The following is a 19,526-nucleotide window of genomic DNA, read 5'->3' as shown; positions in this document are numbered from 1 at the left end:
TTAGAATACATGCCTTGCTATATACATGTGATTAGAATACATGCCTTTCTATATACATGTGATTAGAATACATGCCTTTCTATATACATGTGATTAGAATAGATACCTTACTATATACATGTGATTAGAATAGATGCCTTACTATATACATGTGATTAGAATAAATGCCTTACTATATACATGTGATTAGAACAGATGCCTTACTATATACATGTGATAAGAATAGATGCCTTTCTATATACATGTGATTAGAATGGATGCCTTACTATATACATGTGATTAGAACGGATGCCTTTCTATATGCATGTGATTAGAATGGATGCCTTACTATATACATGTGATTAGAACAGATGCCTTTCTATATACATGTGATTAGAACAGATGCCTTACTATATACATGTGATTAGAATAGATGCCTTTCTATATACATGTGATTAGAACAGATGCCTTACTATATACATGTGATTAGAATAGATGCCTTTCTATATACATGTGATTAGAATGGATGCCTTTCTATATACATGTGATTAGAATGGATGCCTTACTATATACATGTGATTAGAACAGATGCCTTTCTATATACATGTGATTAGAACAGATGCCTTTCTATATACATGTGATTAGAATGGATGCCTTACTATACACATGTGAAAATATATAAAGGGTTCAGTATTCCTTTTTGAATATAAAATGTTAACAAGCTGAAGGGGGACAGTGGTAAGTTGAACCTGACATGCTGGCGTGCTACTACTGCGCTGTACAGCATCGTGACCGTGTTAGCTTTAGAAGTGTAAATATGTTGGTAAAGCATCTTGTTTAAACTTGTAAAGCCAAAATGGTCACCATGCTGTGCAACGCAGTAGTAGCATGCCACCATTTTGTCCTAATTTTCAATGTCAATAAGCAAACAACATCAAAATAGTTCCACAAAACAATGTAACAAATGTATTTTTTATGATTACTAAAGTATACTAAACAAAATAAATTATGACCTTACAATGCTTGGTTTGATTCAAATTCAGGGTGATTTCTTTGTGGGGTTTGCATGTTCTTCCCATCTACATGTAGGTTTACTACATGTGCTTTGGGTTCTATTTATAATCCAAAGACATACTTGTAGGATAATGGTCTTATAACTAAAAACGGTCACTGGAATGTAGCATCTGTGTGAAGGCAGAGAGGATTAATAACTCCACAAGGAGTGATGTGCTTGGGTAAAGTCTCCTATTGTACACTGCTGTGTAACATATTATCAGTATATAGATAAGGGATAATAATAACAGTAAACATCTGTGGAGGAACGTGATGATTTACACACTACTTCCTCCTAAAGCTTGTTCACACATGCTTCACGTATGCACTTATGAAATCTAACATAGCTTATTTTGCTACATTTTAAGAACATGCTGATACAACATTTCTAGCTGAGCATTTCATACACATTTAGAACTCTTCCACATATGTAGTCACTGTCTGCCGTGATGTCACTGGCTTAGGGGGTGCCAGTATGCCTCATCCTTACACTATACTGGGAAATTGTCCTACGGATCAGGGCGTCCTGCCAGACAAGACAACTTGTTTTCAAGCTCAGAAAGGAACTGGAGATCAGATGGGAGGGAAGAGAAAACTAACCAGCGACAGAGAAAGACCAGAAATAACCCATGGGTGGGAGGGAGTAATACAGAAAACACATACTTGAAAATAAAGCAAAGCAGGACAGTGAATTTGAGGACAGAGAGAGAAATGGGGAAAGGCGTGTTGGTAAAATGTACCTTAAAAGGTGCATATACACTGGGCGATATTTTGAATGACTGAATGATAACGATATCGTTACCGTTCAGTCGTTCACTATATCGGCCAGTGTGTACGCTTACACGATGAATAATAATGACGAACGACCACCGATGCGCACTTCCGCGGGTCGTTGGTCATTGTCGTTCATCACCCGAACATGCAGGCCATATTGTCCGGTTGCTGCATGTTTGGGGAAGAGGGAGGGAGCCCGGCACAGAACAATATCGTTCATGATATCGTTCAGTGTGTGTGCTCAATGTCTGCCGGGGACACACTAGACGATATCGCTCATGGAGCCAATCATCTAGTGTGTACGCACCTTTAGTGTTCAGATACATTTTACCAGAAGTATCTACAGGTGCTGCTGTCAATTGATCAGAATGTTTAGAATGGAATGGAACTAACTTGGCTGGAAGCAGCTGAAACAACACACATATACGACATATATGAAGGCTGCAAGCTTACAATGATTTATCCTGAGCATCACTCCTGGACACATTACAGTATCAACCAAAATACATTTCATAAGTGCCACCAAACAGTAGTGTTTGTGGACAACCACAGGATTTAATGACATATTTACAATGTATTTACAAAGCATATTATCTATGGTTCAGGCATGCAGCCAAAATGTATTTGCCTGCCCACTAAATGTACAGAATGTACAGATTTGAATGAACAGTAAAAACTTTAGATAGAAATGTAAAGATATTTCAGGAACAATGGACTACTGTCCTGTTTTGCTTTGGTGCTTTGTAGCAAGGTTGCACTATGTGAGACATTTTGTAGAGGACGGTGGTTTTCAGTCCTGGGAAAGAGGAAGTTGGGGGACACCAGGTGGCATGATAATAGCTAATATTATTGTTACTAAATGTGCCCTCGATAGACAGTGACTTCTCAATGGTCACCCTGGGTTAAGCTAGGTACACACTAGACGATTTTTACACAATTTGCCGATTTCCGATGGATCGAAATGTGACACCGTTCAAATCGTCCAATGTGTATGCACTAAGAGTGATCCTGCGGGGTCATCGGTCGCATTTACATATCTGCCGTACCTGCTGCTCAATCTGAAGATCTGACTCCATGCATTAATATGTTGCGGGATGCAGCGGGGGAACGACATATTGTGCAGTTGTTCACCAGCTCGTGTGGTGTGTACAGACCGCAGGATATGTTGTTCCGTCGCATCTGCCGTTGGCCGGGTACACAGGTCGTCTAATGTTTACCCAGCTTAAGTCTATAATAAGCCAACTACACACAGATTCTGCCACTTGACACTGACAGCTTAGCAACAGGACCAGTGTACAATACGGCCACAGACATGGGCTGCCACGTTGGCCATGTTTTGACAATGCCACCTGACCACTTCCAAGGACCTCACAGTACAGCAGAAAGATAACTGCGCACATACGTTAGTATTGGTCATCTTCAGAATGGATTAGTAAGAATGCCCAGTTATGATCCAGAAGGTTATAAGTGGATCATTATGGGGGCCACATATTTGGTGATAAAGGGCAAATTCCCTAGGGTTTTGGGGCAGCATTAGCTTTTAATAAAATGTTGTCTCTATAATGTGCACACAGGTAAGTAGACTGCTGTCATAATAATCTAAGGTTATTTGTAAGAAGCTAGCACCCCTTCTGTTACCAGTGGTAGCTCACTTATCAGTATCTCAGTACAGCTCCAAGGATGTAATGCCATGTCCCCTGCAGCACAGCTGCAGTGCCTAGGTACAATGCATCATCTCACGCCTTATACTAAACACCTGTTAAGCTGCCAATAGAAACTATATTAGCAACCACCTTCTCACCAACAGTAAGATACTGTACAATACACCGGTACTTTCCTGATGAGATCCATTACATTTAAAGTATCAAACTGGTACTAGGAAGCAGAATCAATTTTATAATATAAATCTATGGTGTAAATTTACTAAACTGAGTTTCCACAATATATGCCGCTGGATTTAAAGGGTAATAATATTCATTATAAAACCAGATATGTTTTGTATTTAAGTAAATCAAGTGTTCAAAACCACCAAAGACACGGCACCTTTGCGAAGCCCTGCTTAGTAAATGTACCCCTATATGTAGAAGGGAAATTGTGGTTTTGCACTAGTGTCTCAGTGGATGCAGTGATATTTGATAGAGGAGTGACTTCTTTCTACTGCATAATGGGTGAATCAGACACCATGAAAAGGTATGAAAACAACATAGTCCCTTCCTCGTGGTGCCTTCTATACCAGTTTACGTGTATTTGGATAAATACTGTATACCAGCTCCAACGGAGTCTCAAGGCCCATATTTAATTCGAATATCTGATAGCACCCTCATGTGTTTCATGTTCTGCGTCATTATTATTATCAGTGACCCTGAGGTACAAGGAGAACTGGAGGACAGCAAGAAGCCACGGATCTGCCAAGAGAAAGCACGGAGCCCATATCTCCCTTAAAAAGACGAACACACTTTTCATTTAGAATTACATTTAGTTTTTCATTAATCACTGAACTTACACTTACAGAAACATATTTCTCACACTAGCCTAAATGCTACAGCCGACATAAAAACACGCCAGACTCTCTGTTGATACACCACTTCCATAGGTTAGCTTTTTTCCAGTCTCATACACACACACATTAATCTCACCAGTGCAAACACTGGATTTATCCTTTTACCTCCCCTCCATTCTATCTTCTTGCTGACTCAGCCCTGAGTAATCAGCCTGTCTGAATAATGACATTTCAGGCCCAGCTGTGCTTGCATAATCCTGACCCCCCTTCCCTATGTTTTCAGCTTCCAGGGAACCAGTTTAAGCAGGATTCACAACTCCTGGCAGCCAGGCAGCACCATGTCCCAAGAGCACAGTCCAAAACAACCCATCCCCCTCATCCTCAGAGATGAGGGCCAGAACCAAGGTCCAATCAACACCCATTAACTGCTTAGTGACAACTCAGATCCCACAGGAGGCTTTAGCCTATTACATCTTTTCATTATTGTATGATGACCAGCTATAGAGGTTGTTGAATCAGCAGCTATCATAGATTCTTTGTGGTGCATGAAGTAATATATATATATATATATATATATATATATATATACACACAGTGTAACTATGAAAGGAGAAGAAAGTATAATTCTGTTTCAGTACAACTTGCACAACCTGGACCTCATTTATGAAGCACGCTGGATACCTTGGTTTTGCACCGTGGCATCTAGAAGCTCGGCCATGCACACTTCAATGTGATGCCTACAGAGAGGTGTGCTTAGGTGTACGGGGAGGCGGAAACATTATTATTATTATTATTATTATTATCATCCTTTATTTATATGGCGCCACAAGTGTTCCGCAGTGCAATGTGCACAGGTGTAACCTTAACAGAAAAGCCCAACCCCCTAATATTTTGGATACATCCTTTTTATTAAACGTTTCCATTTTTCACGTCATCAGACCCTGCCTTCGCAATTCACATCGGTCTGCTGGGCCTGATGCAAATCACTTCATCATGGCCACGCCCCCACTGCATAGTGGTGCAGATCTCATTATCTTTCTATAGGGATCAGGGCGGTTATGACATTACGCACTCCCCTTTCCCAAGCACTTGCCCCTTGGGCCATAACGTAGGCAGGGAAGTACACGTATATCAAATTGACATACATAGGTTTTTTTCCCACACTATTCCTATCAAATTATTAGTGAAAGGGGAAGGTCCAGATCTAACACTCCCCAAAAACAGGTAGTATAAAAAAATTATTTTATGAGCTAATTGCAGAAAATTTATTTTTAAGTAGACAGATACACATAATTACATATTAAACCAGAGTTTTCCAAATTAGATCCTCAAGTTCCCAACCCCCTACCCCCCTATTAGAACAATACAAGTTTTAAGGTCATCTGTACATGAATACTGGTGACTCTGATTTCTATTAAACTACTGGAGCTCAAGTATGGATATCCATAAAACCTGAAATGCATTAAAGGGATATCTACAGAAAACCTATAACCCTACTGACATTTACTGTTTTGCAGATGTATAATTTAATCTAAATTACAATACAGGTATTCATGACTTTTAATGAAAACGTGAATGTCCCATGTACTGCTGGTGAGAAACAGCAGTAGGAAGTCTGGGGAGTTCCTTATTGGCTTTGAGCGATCACATTATCGTCACAAGATTATAGCCCAAAGGACAGCTTACACCAACATCTAATAAGATAAAGCCTAATACTGAGATTAGGGAGCACAGTTTTACTACTCTACATTACACACAGGCCTGTACTAATTATGATATTTTTATCAAAGCTGCATGAAAGATTTTGATGTCTGGTGTATACAAATATATATATATAGTGTTCCAAAGTTTTGTCTTTGTTTACTACAGTGGCTACTGGAGGACCTCATGTCTGATTTAATGTGCAGTGAGCATTAACAATTACAGGTGGGAAAATACACTTTTTAAAAGAAAAATCCATGTGACCTTGCACATATTATGGTGACCCTTTTGTAAAGTTGTTACCTGCAGATCAAAAATAAAAGTGACTAGCTGTTGCCCATGACTTCGCCCACGATGAAATCGCTTCTGCCAACATTTTTATTTATGTAAGGTGAATGTAGTTATATTTTTTTCCATAGGGACCCTGTCGTAGGAGTGGCCCACATGACCAGCAGCGCTATACAGACTGGTGCCAGCGGCGCCTTCACCCACCACTCACACCAATGCCACTGTGTGCCCTGCGCACAGACTATGTAGCCTATCCTATTCACCCACCACTCACACCAATGTCACTGTGTGCCCTGTGCACAGACTGCTATGTAGCCTATCCTATTCACCCACCACTCACACTAATGTCACTGTGTGCCCTGTGCACAGACTGCTATGTAGCCTATCCTATTCACCCACCACTCACACCAATGTCACGGTGTGCCCCGTGCACAGACTGCTATGTAGCCTATCCTATTCACCCACCACTCACACCAATGTCACTGCGTGCCCTGTGCACAGACCGCTATGTAGCCTATCTTATTCATCCACCACTCACACCAATGTCACTGTGTGCCCTGTGCACAGACAGCTATGTAGCCTATCCTATTCAAGTGAACGTGGACCCAAAGCACCTCTCCCCAACCGCTTACCAGCCACGTGTTTCCACTGCAAAATGATGCAGTATTCATGAAAATTAGAAAAGTAGTTTTTTTAACTAACTTGGAACAGACAGACACAACATTCTTATAATATTAGTATAGATAATAAATCTGTGGACAACAAACCAATTTAACATGTCATTATGAACTTTAGAGTGGATCACCCTATACAGCACATGTTACTCACATAGGCAGACTCCTGCCAACAGACGGAGTCCAGACTCGGGCGCAAAACACGTTGGGAAGAGAGGTTGCAAGACATAGTTGGAAAATGTTAGTGCAATAACTGCTTGGTTTGTCGGATAAATCACTAAGACTGCAATCCAGAGCCGGAGGAATCTGCAGGGAAATCACAAAGACAGACACTCTCAAAACAACAAAGTGAGATTATGTGACCACCAGAACCATTTTATCCAAAAATAAAGCCAGCTTCCCTTTTTCATCTAATGTAAGATGTCTCACTTACCCTGCAAGTCCACCGAAGATATCCTTAACATATGAGTAGTCTCCTCCAGATTTGGGAATGGTGACTCCAAGCTCTGCGTAACACAGAGCTCCCACTGCAGTGATTACTCCTGTGACAATCCACACAATGAGAGCCATTCCCACTGACCCAGCATTTTCCAGTACTCCCTTTGGGGACACAAATATGCCGGAGCCAATAATATTACCTGTAAAACAGTAGACAATTCATTTATCCTTAAATGGAAAAACATAAAGAACGAGTTTAAAATTGCAAGTATTAGGAGAAAACCATAAGTACATTTTGAGAGTCATACTGATTATAATAATGAGTCCATTGAATGTTCCAATTAACCAGTCATAGACTTGGTGCAGGGTTGACAGACACTGCAGTATGATAATACTGCAGGGTGTGGTCCCAGTAACAGAGCACATTTATTCACTATAGCCGGGATCAGAGCAGCCATTTCTGTGGGTGCTGTTAGTACAGTCAGTCCCTGCTACGAATCATGCCAATGTAGCTACACTGAAATGAGATAATGTGAGCACAGACAATCATTTTAGAAAAGTTGCCTTCTATGCCTGGGATAGCACAATCTGTTAACATGACCCCAACTAGAAACACACACAATATTTACATCACTTGTATCCTGGCACCTTCATTATAGATCACATTGGAGTAAACAAACAATCTCAATGGAAATTTTGTGCTTTTCAGGATCTTGGCTGCTATAATGAGACAACTGTAACAATCAGAGTAAAAGGTCACTTTGAAGTAAAATAATCTCAGGGTAATTACTTTTTAAAACTAATTTGACATATGATTTGCTAACTTAAAAGTTCTAAATTATATACAGAGGTTACGTTGGCAGTTTAATAGGAAAATCCTAGAAAAATGAAAAGGATTTCTTACTCCCTTGTGAGACCACGGAATCCTATTACAGGTTCAGAATGTTATAGGATCTAAGCCCAGACAGTCTTGTGATAAGAATTAACTCGCAGTTTTACATATCATGAGACTGAATGTACCCACCTGAGCACGTCTACATGCACATACCTATGTCTACATGCACATAACTATACTGAGCAGAGCACATATTGAAGAGTTGTGTAAAGTATTGGATATACTTAGTAATAGGTTTATAAATGCTGCTTTTTGTGGAGGGGAAAACACTGTGCCGAAGAGTGATGGGAGCAATCTAAAGCTCATCTTCCAAGTAGTAAGAGGGGCGAAACAATGCACTAATACAGGAATCTTAAGGCGATCGTACAGACAGTCTGCTCTATTTGCAAAAGTATGCAGCACCAATGGTTATTCCCATGGGTAGTAAAAGACCAGAATACATTGCTTAGCCCAGTGGTTCCCAAACTGTGTGCAATGGCACCCTGAGGTGTCTTGGGGTACTTGCAGGGGTGCCACGGGTTGGAGGTCCAGGACCAGATCAAATTATTTATGGTCCATGTGATGGGGAAAGGAAAACCAGAGCTGGTGGCTGCTAATCATAAAGTATGGGCAAAAACAGAATTACAACCCTGTCCACCACCACATAACTGAGCCTAAGGACTGCATATAGCACAATTTACTTCATTTCCACATTTTTTGCAGAATTTCTTAATTAGAAACTTTAGGGCTGATACTCTAGGGCGCCGTCATTTAAGAAAGTTTGGAAACCACTGGCTTAGTCCCTAACTGGGCATTGCTACAAAAAATACACATATGTAACAAATAGAACAGGGTATATTGTCTGGCACTATGTATGGTGCATGGACAGAATGGGCACAATTCTTATTGCAGAGAGCTTTGGTACATCGCCCTGCCACCCTCCTTCTTAGAGAATGTTTTTGATTACTGAGGAAAAGCAATAACTTTGCTAGGCATTATCAGTGGAAAAAGTAAGCAGAGCTGATAACACTTTAATAAAATGTACTGATTACAAAGATAAGGTAAACATTTCATTCCTCATGCTGTGATACACTGATATTTTAAACATCCACACAAAGTAAAGAGTATATTTAATATAGGCTTGAAAAGACTTATAGCTGCTGAGAATATGTCCCCTAAAAAGTCCCGGGATACAGCAGGTAGTAGCACTGCTACCGCGTGTAGTAACCTAGCCCCTGATGACAAGATTCAATGGGTTTGCCAGGCATAGTTTCCCCATTCATACATGTACAGATGTGTTCACATACATCTATCCTCCGTGCACTACAAGTCACGTTACACATAACGTGGGAGCTCCGTGTGACTCAGTAGCGCTGAGCGTATTTTTCACATTCATATGCATCTTATTCGCGCAGCGTTGCAAATAGTTAGCACAAGCAGCTTCTGCTGATTAAAATGATATGCAGCCTATATTCTGTGTGTGACTGCGGGTATATCTGCATACGAAAGGCTACGTTACAGTGTCAGCAGCTGTAACACTGTAACGTAGCGTTTCGCATGCAGATACACCCGCAGTCACACACAGAATATAGGCTGCATATCATTTTAATCAGCAGAAGCTGCTTGTGCTAACTATTTGCAACGCTGTGCGAATAAGATGCATATGAATGTGAAAAAACAAAATTGCACAAAAAGATGCTCGGCGCTACTAGAAGGGCTGTTTAGTGCGCAAGGAGTCTAGATGTATGAGGACACATCTGTACCTCCACAATACTTGTTCTGTTATTGCCATTGCAGGAAAATAATCAAATTATGCTTTATTATTTTAATACAAAAGTACGGGTGTGGTATAAGAGATAGACAGTAATTAGTTAGACACTGTCTAGATAGACACCAGGGGCCAAATGTAATAGGGTGAGAGTTTAGAAAATGTGAGAGTTTAGCAGTAAACTCTCACATTGGTTGAGTATTATCTTCAAAATGGGAAAACATCTGAATGAGATTTTAAATCGTGAGAGTTTTTTAAGTCTAAAAAAACATGCAAGTTCACTCTGTTACTTTGTTTTTGGAATCTATTACATTGGCAAAGTTTAAAAAGTGTCAGAAACTCTCACTTTTCTAAACTCTCATCCTATTACATTTGGCCCCAGATGTTAGACAGTCAATAGTTAGACAGGGAAAAAAGTTAGACACAAACAAAAGTCAGACACGTTAAAGTTAGACATGTAAAAAGTTCGACAGGTACAAAAGGTCGACAGGGTCAAAAGTTCAACATAAAAATGGTCGACACAAAAAAATGGTCGACAATTATTTTTGGTTTTTTTATTAGCCGTAATCTTCACCCTAACCCTCCCTCCTTGTGCCTAACCCTAACTGTCTGGGTAATTGCCTAACCCTAACCGTGGGGGTAAGTGCCTGACCCTAACCCTCCAGTAAGTGCCTAACCCTAAACCTAAAAAAAATAATAAAAAAATGTGTCTACCATTTTTGTGTCGATCTTTTTCATGTCGAACTTTTGACCCTGTCGATCTTTTTACATGTCTAACTTTAGTGTGTCTGACTCGAACTTTTATCCTTGTCTAACTATTAACTGTCTAACATCTGGTTTCTATCTAGACATTTTCTAACTAATTACTGTCTGTCTATAGTACGGAACACCAAAAAGTGCTGATCATTGAAAATAAAAAAAAGTTGTTTTTTTTTTATCTTGCAAAATGGAGTAAAGGCCATTATCCTGAGAATGGTACAGGGAAACGGCAAGTTAGGCCTTGCTGCTCCAGGCAGCTATACCTGAGACCCCTTAGAGGAAGCTTATCTCTGGCAAAACACAGCGTAACTTATAGGGTGAAGCTCTATTGCCTGCAATGACACCCATTTTCACCAGTCATAGGACTTTTTGTCCTAAATATATGCCTTTATGTTATTGCATCAACAGCGGGACCCATCCAATCTACTATGGAGTAAATTATTCTAGTGTCTCAAAGTCCTTAATTATAGATTTCATAGGGGTATATTTTTACAAACTGCATTTTTAGCAGATGTGATAAATATTTTTTGCGTAAATTTGCAATGTGAAAATTAATATTCTCTGCCAAACTAAAGGCCCCCATACATCAGCAATTGATTGCAGCAATTCTGCAATGTGCAATCGATTGTGTATAAAAATCTTTCCCTTTTTCAATTGATTGTGGCAGTTCTGCAATCTGCAATCGATTGAAAAAGCGAAAGATTTTTATACACAATCGATTGCAAATTGCAGAATTGCTGCAATCAATTGCTGATGTATGGGGGCCTTTACCTTTCTGCCCTTGTCGGGAAACTGTCTCTGGGCCTGTCCCAGCATAGAGCTGGAAGCTGTGTGATAGCTTTACGCCATCACACTGTTTCCTGGTTCAGGTCCTCGGCGAACACTGCACATGCATCACGGATATATGCTGCGATCGAGGCCTCCATGGTACATATGGAGGATCGTTAATATTTGCAGGTAGTCCCTGACAACAGCTGATATCCTGCAAATATTGACTGATAAATAGGCCCTATAGTATTGTTCACACTTCATCAGCACTGATTGAGTTAAGAATTACAACAGCTAACTTTGCCCTCAGTATTAGGATTTGTACTCTAGATTTGCTTGACATTGCTCTTTTGTTAACCTTTGTTCTCAATCCATCTATAAAGTGTATTCTTCCTGCCAAGAATGAAGACTGACAGAATTCCACCTGCCACGTGGTCATATTAAGCAGTGTTTCCCAAACCTAGTCCTCAAAGCCCCTAACAGTATAGGTCTGAAGAATTAAAAACATGATTAATTAATTGATTGCTTTTTTTCATTCTAAGCATCTGTGATCAAGTATGGATATCCTTCAAACCTGTACTGGTGGCTTTGAGCACAGAGTTTGGGGAGAACTGATATGAATCATTAGACCAGTGGTTCCTCAAATGCATATCTCAAGGCACCCTAACAGTCCAGGTTTTCAGGATATCCATACTTAAGCACAGATGACTTAATTAGTACCAGCTGCGGCTCACTACCTGTCTGGCCGGGGCGTCTGCATTGCACATCCTCCCTCTCCTCCCTTGCCATCCCGGTGATTGACGGGCGAATTCACCCGGAAGCTGGGCTTAAATTCGGCAGTCCTGGGGTGTGGCCTAAATTAGGGGGCATGGCTTAAGCCCAGACCTGCTGCTAGGTTAGCAGACAGTCTGAATTTTAAGGGCTGCATTAGCTGCAACCACTATGAGTCAGATAGGGATGCCATTATAGCAGGAGAGTGGCTTCCCATCGGAAGCCCTCTCTCTGCTACTGCACTCCGGACTGGCAGTCCCTTGGGGAGAATACACCTCCCCCTGGGACTGCCTGTCTGACTGTGATCAGCAGGGTAGTGCTTCCAATGAGAAGTCACTAGCACTGTTGCTAGCCTAGGCAGTGCCTGCGGGTGGTGGGTTTTACTGGGGGGGGGGGGCTGCAGTCCCGCAGCCCCTAAGTAAAATCCGCAACTGATTAGTACCTCAGTTTGATTATACCATCTATGCACAAGCATGGATATCCTTAACATCTGGACTGTTAGGGTGTCTTGAGGACCACGTTTGGGAACCCCTGCATTAGACAACACAATCAAGTTTATCCATTACATGACCAACTATTTATTTTGCAAGAAGCTGCACATAAACTATTTTATGCGTTTTTAAATCCAAAATTTAAAATGGCCAGGTTTCACTGCTGTTTTAAGTTTCGGACTTGAATATGTCAAGAAGCAGCAGCTTCTCTAAGATATTTATCCCCGGAGGTACTTATGTAAGCTCTATTAAGTCTGTCCATATTTTTAAAGCTGCAATAATTTAAAAGGCAAAATCAGGTTGGTTAAGCCTTTGAAAAGATTACTGCTTAGTCCTTAATATGGTGGGGAGTCTTACTCACAGTGGCTTTGGAAGCCATAAAGGAAAGAGCAAATTGTCCAATATGTGGTACAAAAGCAGCTTTGGACAAACTCCTGTATTCTTGGCAAGATGATAAAGGTGAGGGCACTCTTAGTACAATACCTAATAGGCGTGTTGCAGCACCTTGATCTGCAGCGCAATGAAGAAACCAGATTCCTGTTTTGCTGAGAGTGATTATTGTAATGAGATAGAGTGGTGTCATTTCCCACCCGCAAAAAAACCTTCAGCTTGTACTATATTTTTAAGGTTTAATTTTGAGGAGACCTGACATTGCTCATGAAAACGAAGGCAGTTTGCATCAGTTGCTCAATGTAAAAGTGTATTAACAATAGCATCTATTTTTGAGATTCTGGGATAGCTTCCTGAGCAGATTAGTGCCTTAATATTGAGAAATCTCCTGCATGCTGGCTGTATATTTTGACTAAGTGCAGAGAAAGGTTTATAAGAGTATAAATTGGAACAATTCTATGATACTAACTAGTATCTCCTCTAATTACTTCCTGGGAGTAGGAAGGGGAGGTGAGCTTGTGTGAGTCTGGTTTTTTAGGCACACATATAGCGCAATGGGCCTGATTCAGAGTTGCACGTTAATGCTCCCGCAGCTGCAATTTTCATAGCTGTGGATATGCGAAAATATGCTAATTCAGCAGCGGCTAGGACTTGTACTGAGACACCCACCTGAGCCATCGCAGCTGTCTGCAGCAGTGTACACATAGGCAGCATTGGATGCGGATCAGGCAATTCGGATCAGGCATACTTGAGTAAGCATATGGTCACTCAGAATGGCCACCGTAACTGCATAAGTGATCGCAGATGCAGGATGTGACACGCCCCTGAAATGGTCTAGACACGCCTGCGTTTTCAGCTGACACTCCCCTTGCCACTCCCAAACACTCCTTGCCTGTCAATCACACTGTGACTAAAGACTTGCAACGTACGACCGCGGTAATGTACCTTCACGCATGCGCAGTGGCAAAACAAACACTTTTTTTTTTTAAAGAAAACTTATCCGATAAATCCCTAAAATTCAATTCCACTACACTGGTAAATTTTATATAACTATTGCATTTCATAATATATAACCAACTGTCTAATAAAACTAGACAGCCAGTGTAATATATTCCTCTCCTGTAGGACTACACACAATATTCCATAAATCATTTCTACTAATCTTTATACATAAGGCAGTGCCTTGTTTGATGGCATCATTATACTAGTACTGACAAGCTCCTCTGGGTGTACACAGGATGCTCAGTCATAAAGAGCCCCTGAACTGTATACTGATTTATAATCTCAGGATGTGTAGGTGCCAACATACTAACATTACTACAGGAGCTGTGAGTTACAAGATAACACCCACGGGCAACATTTCCTAACATTTTGTCCCCGTCACCTACAACTGCCAGCGTCACTGGTCTCTATAAATAGAAATCACGTCACGCTCTCATCTATTATTCAGAGTAAAGAGGAGAGTGGGACAGAAAGGATGCTACAGTCTGTGGCAGATATAGGGGATGGGAAGACGTGTGTGGAGACAAGGGGGAAGGGAGATAGAGAATGAATGAAAAATGCTAAAAAGTGTTTTTGTCAGACTCAGCGTGATTTTGCAGCATGAAAAGAGACATAAATGTGGGTGTTGTGGTAAATGGGAGACCATAAAATAGCAACAGAGGGTCTCAAAAGAGGAGTGTTGTGGATGTGAGGATAGCTATAGATTGACCAGATGAGGCTTTATTTCTGTCCTCATTCAGACCTTCCTGAGAACTAGTGTCCTCTCATTTTTTTTTCCACGCGTGTAAAATGCATGAAAGCAAGTATGGCACTGCAAAGCCGTGTTTCTAGTGTTACCATAGCAAGTGCCATTTTACTTGTGCTGTTATAGTGTTTTTGGAATGCTGTAAATGCATTAGGAAACCTACAGTGGTCTCTATATTGCTAGTAACAAATCTATATCAAAGGCAATTACATTCCATATGCATTTTCACAAGCATTAAAAACACCAGTACAAAAACAACAGGAATAATGCTTTTCACACTAATAGGTATATTTATTAAGCACAACATGTCAGCAGTACTAACCGTGATATTTAAAAGGCAATCATATCAAATGCAAAACCCCAGTGTTTTGCATTGAATATTTTGCCCCTTAAAATCTCTCGGACAGAGCTGACGACAATCAGCGGCTTTGAAAAGCAGCCACTTAGAGAATATACCCCTAAGTGCTAATATTATTTGTCTTAATTCTCACAAGGCACACACGTTAGTCATGTAATGCATACTAGAGTTACATAAAATCACTTTAAACATATTACATTCACATTTCAAAATCCCAATTACTCCAATAACAGCCTGTGTTATAACACAGAGCAGAAGAACCAGGGAAACCTTTACCACCTGGATATGTACACGGCCACCTGTAGTTTTTACTAAGTACATAGCTTTTTCCTTGCTATGACTCTATATAAGCAGGCAGCATTGTTCATTTTCGTTACTTTCCCTTTAATATGTTGTGCTATGTCTGCCAAGATGCCTTAGAATGACTAATTTGTAGTTACCACATCAATGTTAAAATACTGTATTCAGAGAGAATTGTAATCATAAACAAAAGAGTGTACTCACAAGAAAAGCAAGCTGTGGCTTATAATTGTCTTACTGTTTTGAATGTCATTTAAAAGTGTACACTTGTCATCATTATTGTGTAGGGTGAAATTAGAAAAGTGCACCTCTGCTATAACACAAATGTCTTGTGACACATACGGCCTGTTACTGTGTCACATAAACACACAATGGCTGGGAATCACTGACCGAGGAGATGACACAGCTCCACTCCACGGCAATGATATACACACAGTTATGTTATATCAACTAATGGCTGAAAATAAAATACAGAAAGAGGCTAGAAAAAGTTATTTAGTAAATGTTCCGAGATGGCAGGTATAAGCCAGTAAGTGAAAGACACCTTTAATTATATCCTTTTGTTTACCAATTCCCACATCTCCTTTAGATTGTAAGCGCTGGTGATCACAAATCTCTTCCCTTCTTTCACTACATATATCCCTGTAAATAATGTACAATGCTGCAGAATATGCTAGGAGTAAATGGGATTATAGAACCCCTATGACTATGGATAAATTGAATACCCACCGGCTTTTAAGACACTTTTTGTTGTACCACTAGTAAAAACACTTCCAAGTGCAAACAATTTACACATGTTTGATTTGCATTTGCACTTGTTTTCACTAGTGTTTTTAGCTTTTCCTGTGCCTTGACATAGGGAATTATACATAAATGGAATAAGCAGGTTTTGGAGATCACTCTTGCAAAAGAAAGCAACACAAATGAGTATAGTCTATATATAAAATTAATTTAATAACACTAAGATTAATGAGTTACAGTTTCAGAACTGATGACCTGTTTTACGTATATATTAAAGCAAGTATAAAATGTATTTTAAAATGGGGTAAGTACCCTAACTGAGGCACCGCAGCTTTTATACAAATAGTCAGTATTGATTTATTATATGTGACAGATATGAATATGGGACTTATTATGCATTGATTCATCCAATAATGTTAGTGTGCTATAAACCAGCTTTGGTCTATTCATCCATCCTAGTTCTGCTGCAGTCAATACAATCCCTTCTAGCATAACTGTTAATTGAAACAAGTGGAATGTCTGAATGCTGTCACATAAATACTGTCTTGTTAGTACAGCAGCTACATTCTGTACACTGAGCCCTTTTATAGAACAATACCACACAGGTGACTTTGCTATATAGAATACCTGCTGTACACTGTAGGCCTCATTTAGGGGGAGATGGATCAAACCTTATAAAGAGATAAAGTGCTGAAGTTGCCCACAGCAACCAATCAGCTCCTAGCTATCATTTATCTGCTACGGTCTATAAACTGATAGATGCTGATTGGTTGCTATGGGCAACGTCTCCATGTTTTCTTTCTAGAAAGTGTGATACATCTCCCCTTTGTTATGAGTGCATTCAGAGTCTGCACCTTACAGAATTATTGCAGTATTTGGGATTCATCTGGGTCAGACACATCCGCGGCCACTTTTCCGCCTGGCTGCGGATGTCTGCTTACTACATTACGGTAAGCTAAGAATGCTCCTTTGTAGAGTAATGGTCTGCATGTGGAAGCCTATGTCGCCCACTGTTCTGACATCAGCAGCCGTCATCATTAGTTTCAGGACTTACACCTGCCCCATGCTGGGCATAAAAGATCCAGCTGAAACAGACTTCCTATCTCCATCCGCATGCTGTGAATGAGCATGGAAGTCAGGCGACACTACCACGACACTGCCAAGAGGCATAAGGGTTCCGTGCAATCGCATGGTTGCCACCTAAAAATGCCCAATTTCAGACAGTGTTATCTGTAGACAGACGGTGTTATCTGTAGACAGACGGATCAATCTGAATGCGCCAGCGATCTCCGTCAATGAGCGGATGCCTGATTCGGCACATAAGCAGTATGCTGGAATCGCGAGATCGTGTGCATTGCGATTTCCATGCGACTCAGAACCAGTTCCTTTGTGTACTTAATGTAAAAGCAGACAACGGTTTCCTTTCATGCAAAAAAACAAACAAACTGCATTTGCAGTCCTACATCGCAACATGGTTTGTCCAGATGCAGATTTGCTCATAACTCTAAATAGGTCCCTTTTTATATTGGTGATCCCTTTTTATATTGGTGAGTACTATGTACAGTGACTCATATCTGCATTACTGTACAAGGGTTTAGTGACAACAATCACAAAATGACCTATGTACATCACTATTCCAGGTTGTGCTGTTCACGTGGCAGCAGTGCTTGCTGTCTGCTCAGCTAATCATAGGTGCAAAGTCAGCAATATGAAATGACCATTTCCTAAAATTTGAAGTCAAGTGACCAGCCACAAGTGACTTCCTTCCCTTCTTACCTCCATCTGCACCCACTGATAAGGAATAGACAAGACTGAAGTGGGATGGGTGTTTCACATAGAGAATCCCAAAAGAGTAGCATATTCATATTCATTATAACTTTGGGTGAATATTACACAATGCACAAGTGTCTTCTCAAATCAAGTTCAAATTGTTATATAAAACACTTAGGGGGTGATTCAGAGTTGCTCGCTAACAAGCGATCGCATGGTGCGTGACGTAGCATGTGCATGCAAATATGCAATCGCATAGGCACTCACTGGACAAATATGCAGGCGCCCATCCGCTCCATCCACCCACTTCCCTCTTCGAGTGAACAGTGAGATGCCGCTACATAAGGGGAACATCAGTACCATCGTGCACCATCGGACCCATTCGCACTGCTAAGGTAGACCTGAGGCTACTGCAAGCACTGCGAGTGCTGCTTTAATCCAACCCTGTGAGGTGAATGCTGATGATACGTGTTAATTATGGACGCCTATGAAACGGCTTTCAGACGCTCTGACACGCCTGCGTTCACACAACCACTCCCCCGTCAACATCCCTTAACGGCATCCAATGTCACTCAAGCTTGCAGGCCTTTGGTGTGCTACGAGCGATCACTTCCTGACCGCTGTGATAGGCTTACGCACGCGCATTGAGTACTTTACGCATGCGCAGTACTTAAACATCGGCGGCTAGCTAGTGGACACCCGCTTGCGACCAGGTCTGAATCGCCCCCTTAGTTTGTAAACTGTGCTAATGTGGCGGTATCCATTGTAGAGTATAGATACTGTAGCAGATTACTACTAAACCAAAGAGAAATGTTTAAACTCAGTTACAAATTTAGGGCTACAAAATCGAATAAATCAGGTCATTGGCCCTCATTCAGAGCCGCTCGTTAGCGGCAGTACGCTCGTTCCGAGCGATGTTTGCACATCTGCGCATGCGTACGCTTTTTAGTACGCATGCGCGAACCAGTCAGTGCGGCCGAAAATCCTTTGTACGCTATATAGCGAGTGCCTGCTATTTTGAGTGACAGAATGAGGCGTATGTGGGTGGTAACAGGGGAAGGTGCTTGAAAATGGGGAGTGGAGATCCGAACGCAGGCGTGCTTAAAGGTCAAAACGGGCGTTTTATGGGTGTGTATATTTAAAACAGCAGCGTCATTGACCACGTTACTGGGTTATTTTATAGCCAGAACTGCACGCAAATTTGTGGTAGCAAACACCAACCACAAGAATAGCGAGCAGTTCATACGCTGGTCGATGTACTCGATTAATCTAATAAATAGCGGACATGACGTAGGATGCGTGCGGCCAGGGGGCGTTTTTAACAAATAAACGAGCGTATGTTTTGCTCGTTCGTTCAGACTTAGAGGTGTGAACACACTGCA

The 19,526-nt window shown here is 40.9% G+C and overlaps 1 protein-coding gene across 1 annotated transcript in view; it reads right to left on the bottom strand.

Moving 5' to 3' along the window:
* SLC7A8 (solute carrier family 7 member 8) overlaps nt 1-19,526 on the bottom strand; it is a 48,381-nt gene that overhangs the window by 23,890 nt on the left and 4,965 nt on the right. Inside the window, exons 3-4 of the mRNA XM_088470004.1 lie at nt 7,403-7,607; nt 7,124-7,275 (exon numbers count right to left, since the gene is read on the bottom strand). Coding sequence (XP_088326130.1) covers nt 7,124-7,275; nt 7,403-7,607 — 357 coding nt within the window. The remainder of the gene's footprint in view (nt 1-7,123; nt 7,276-7,402; nt 7,608-19,526) is intronic.

Source organism: Taudactylus pleione, unplaced genomic scaffold, assembly GCF_031769625.1.
Source record: "Taudactylus pleione unplaced genomic scaffold, aTauple2 ptg000095l, whole genome shotgun sequence".
NCBI lineage: Eukaryota > Metazoa > Chordata > Amphibia > Anura > Myobatrachidae > Taudactylus > Taudactylus pleione.
The sequence above is the reverse complement of the archived record's forward strand: the minus strand, read 5'-3'. Positions and strand labels throughout refer to the sequence as shown.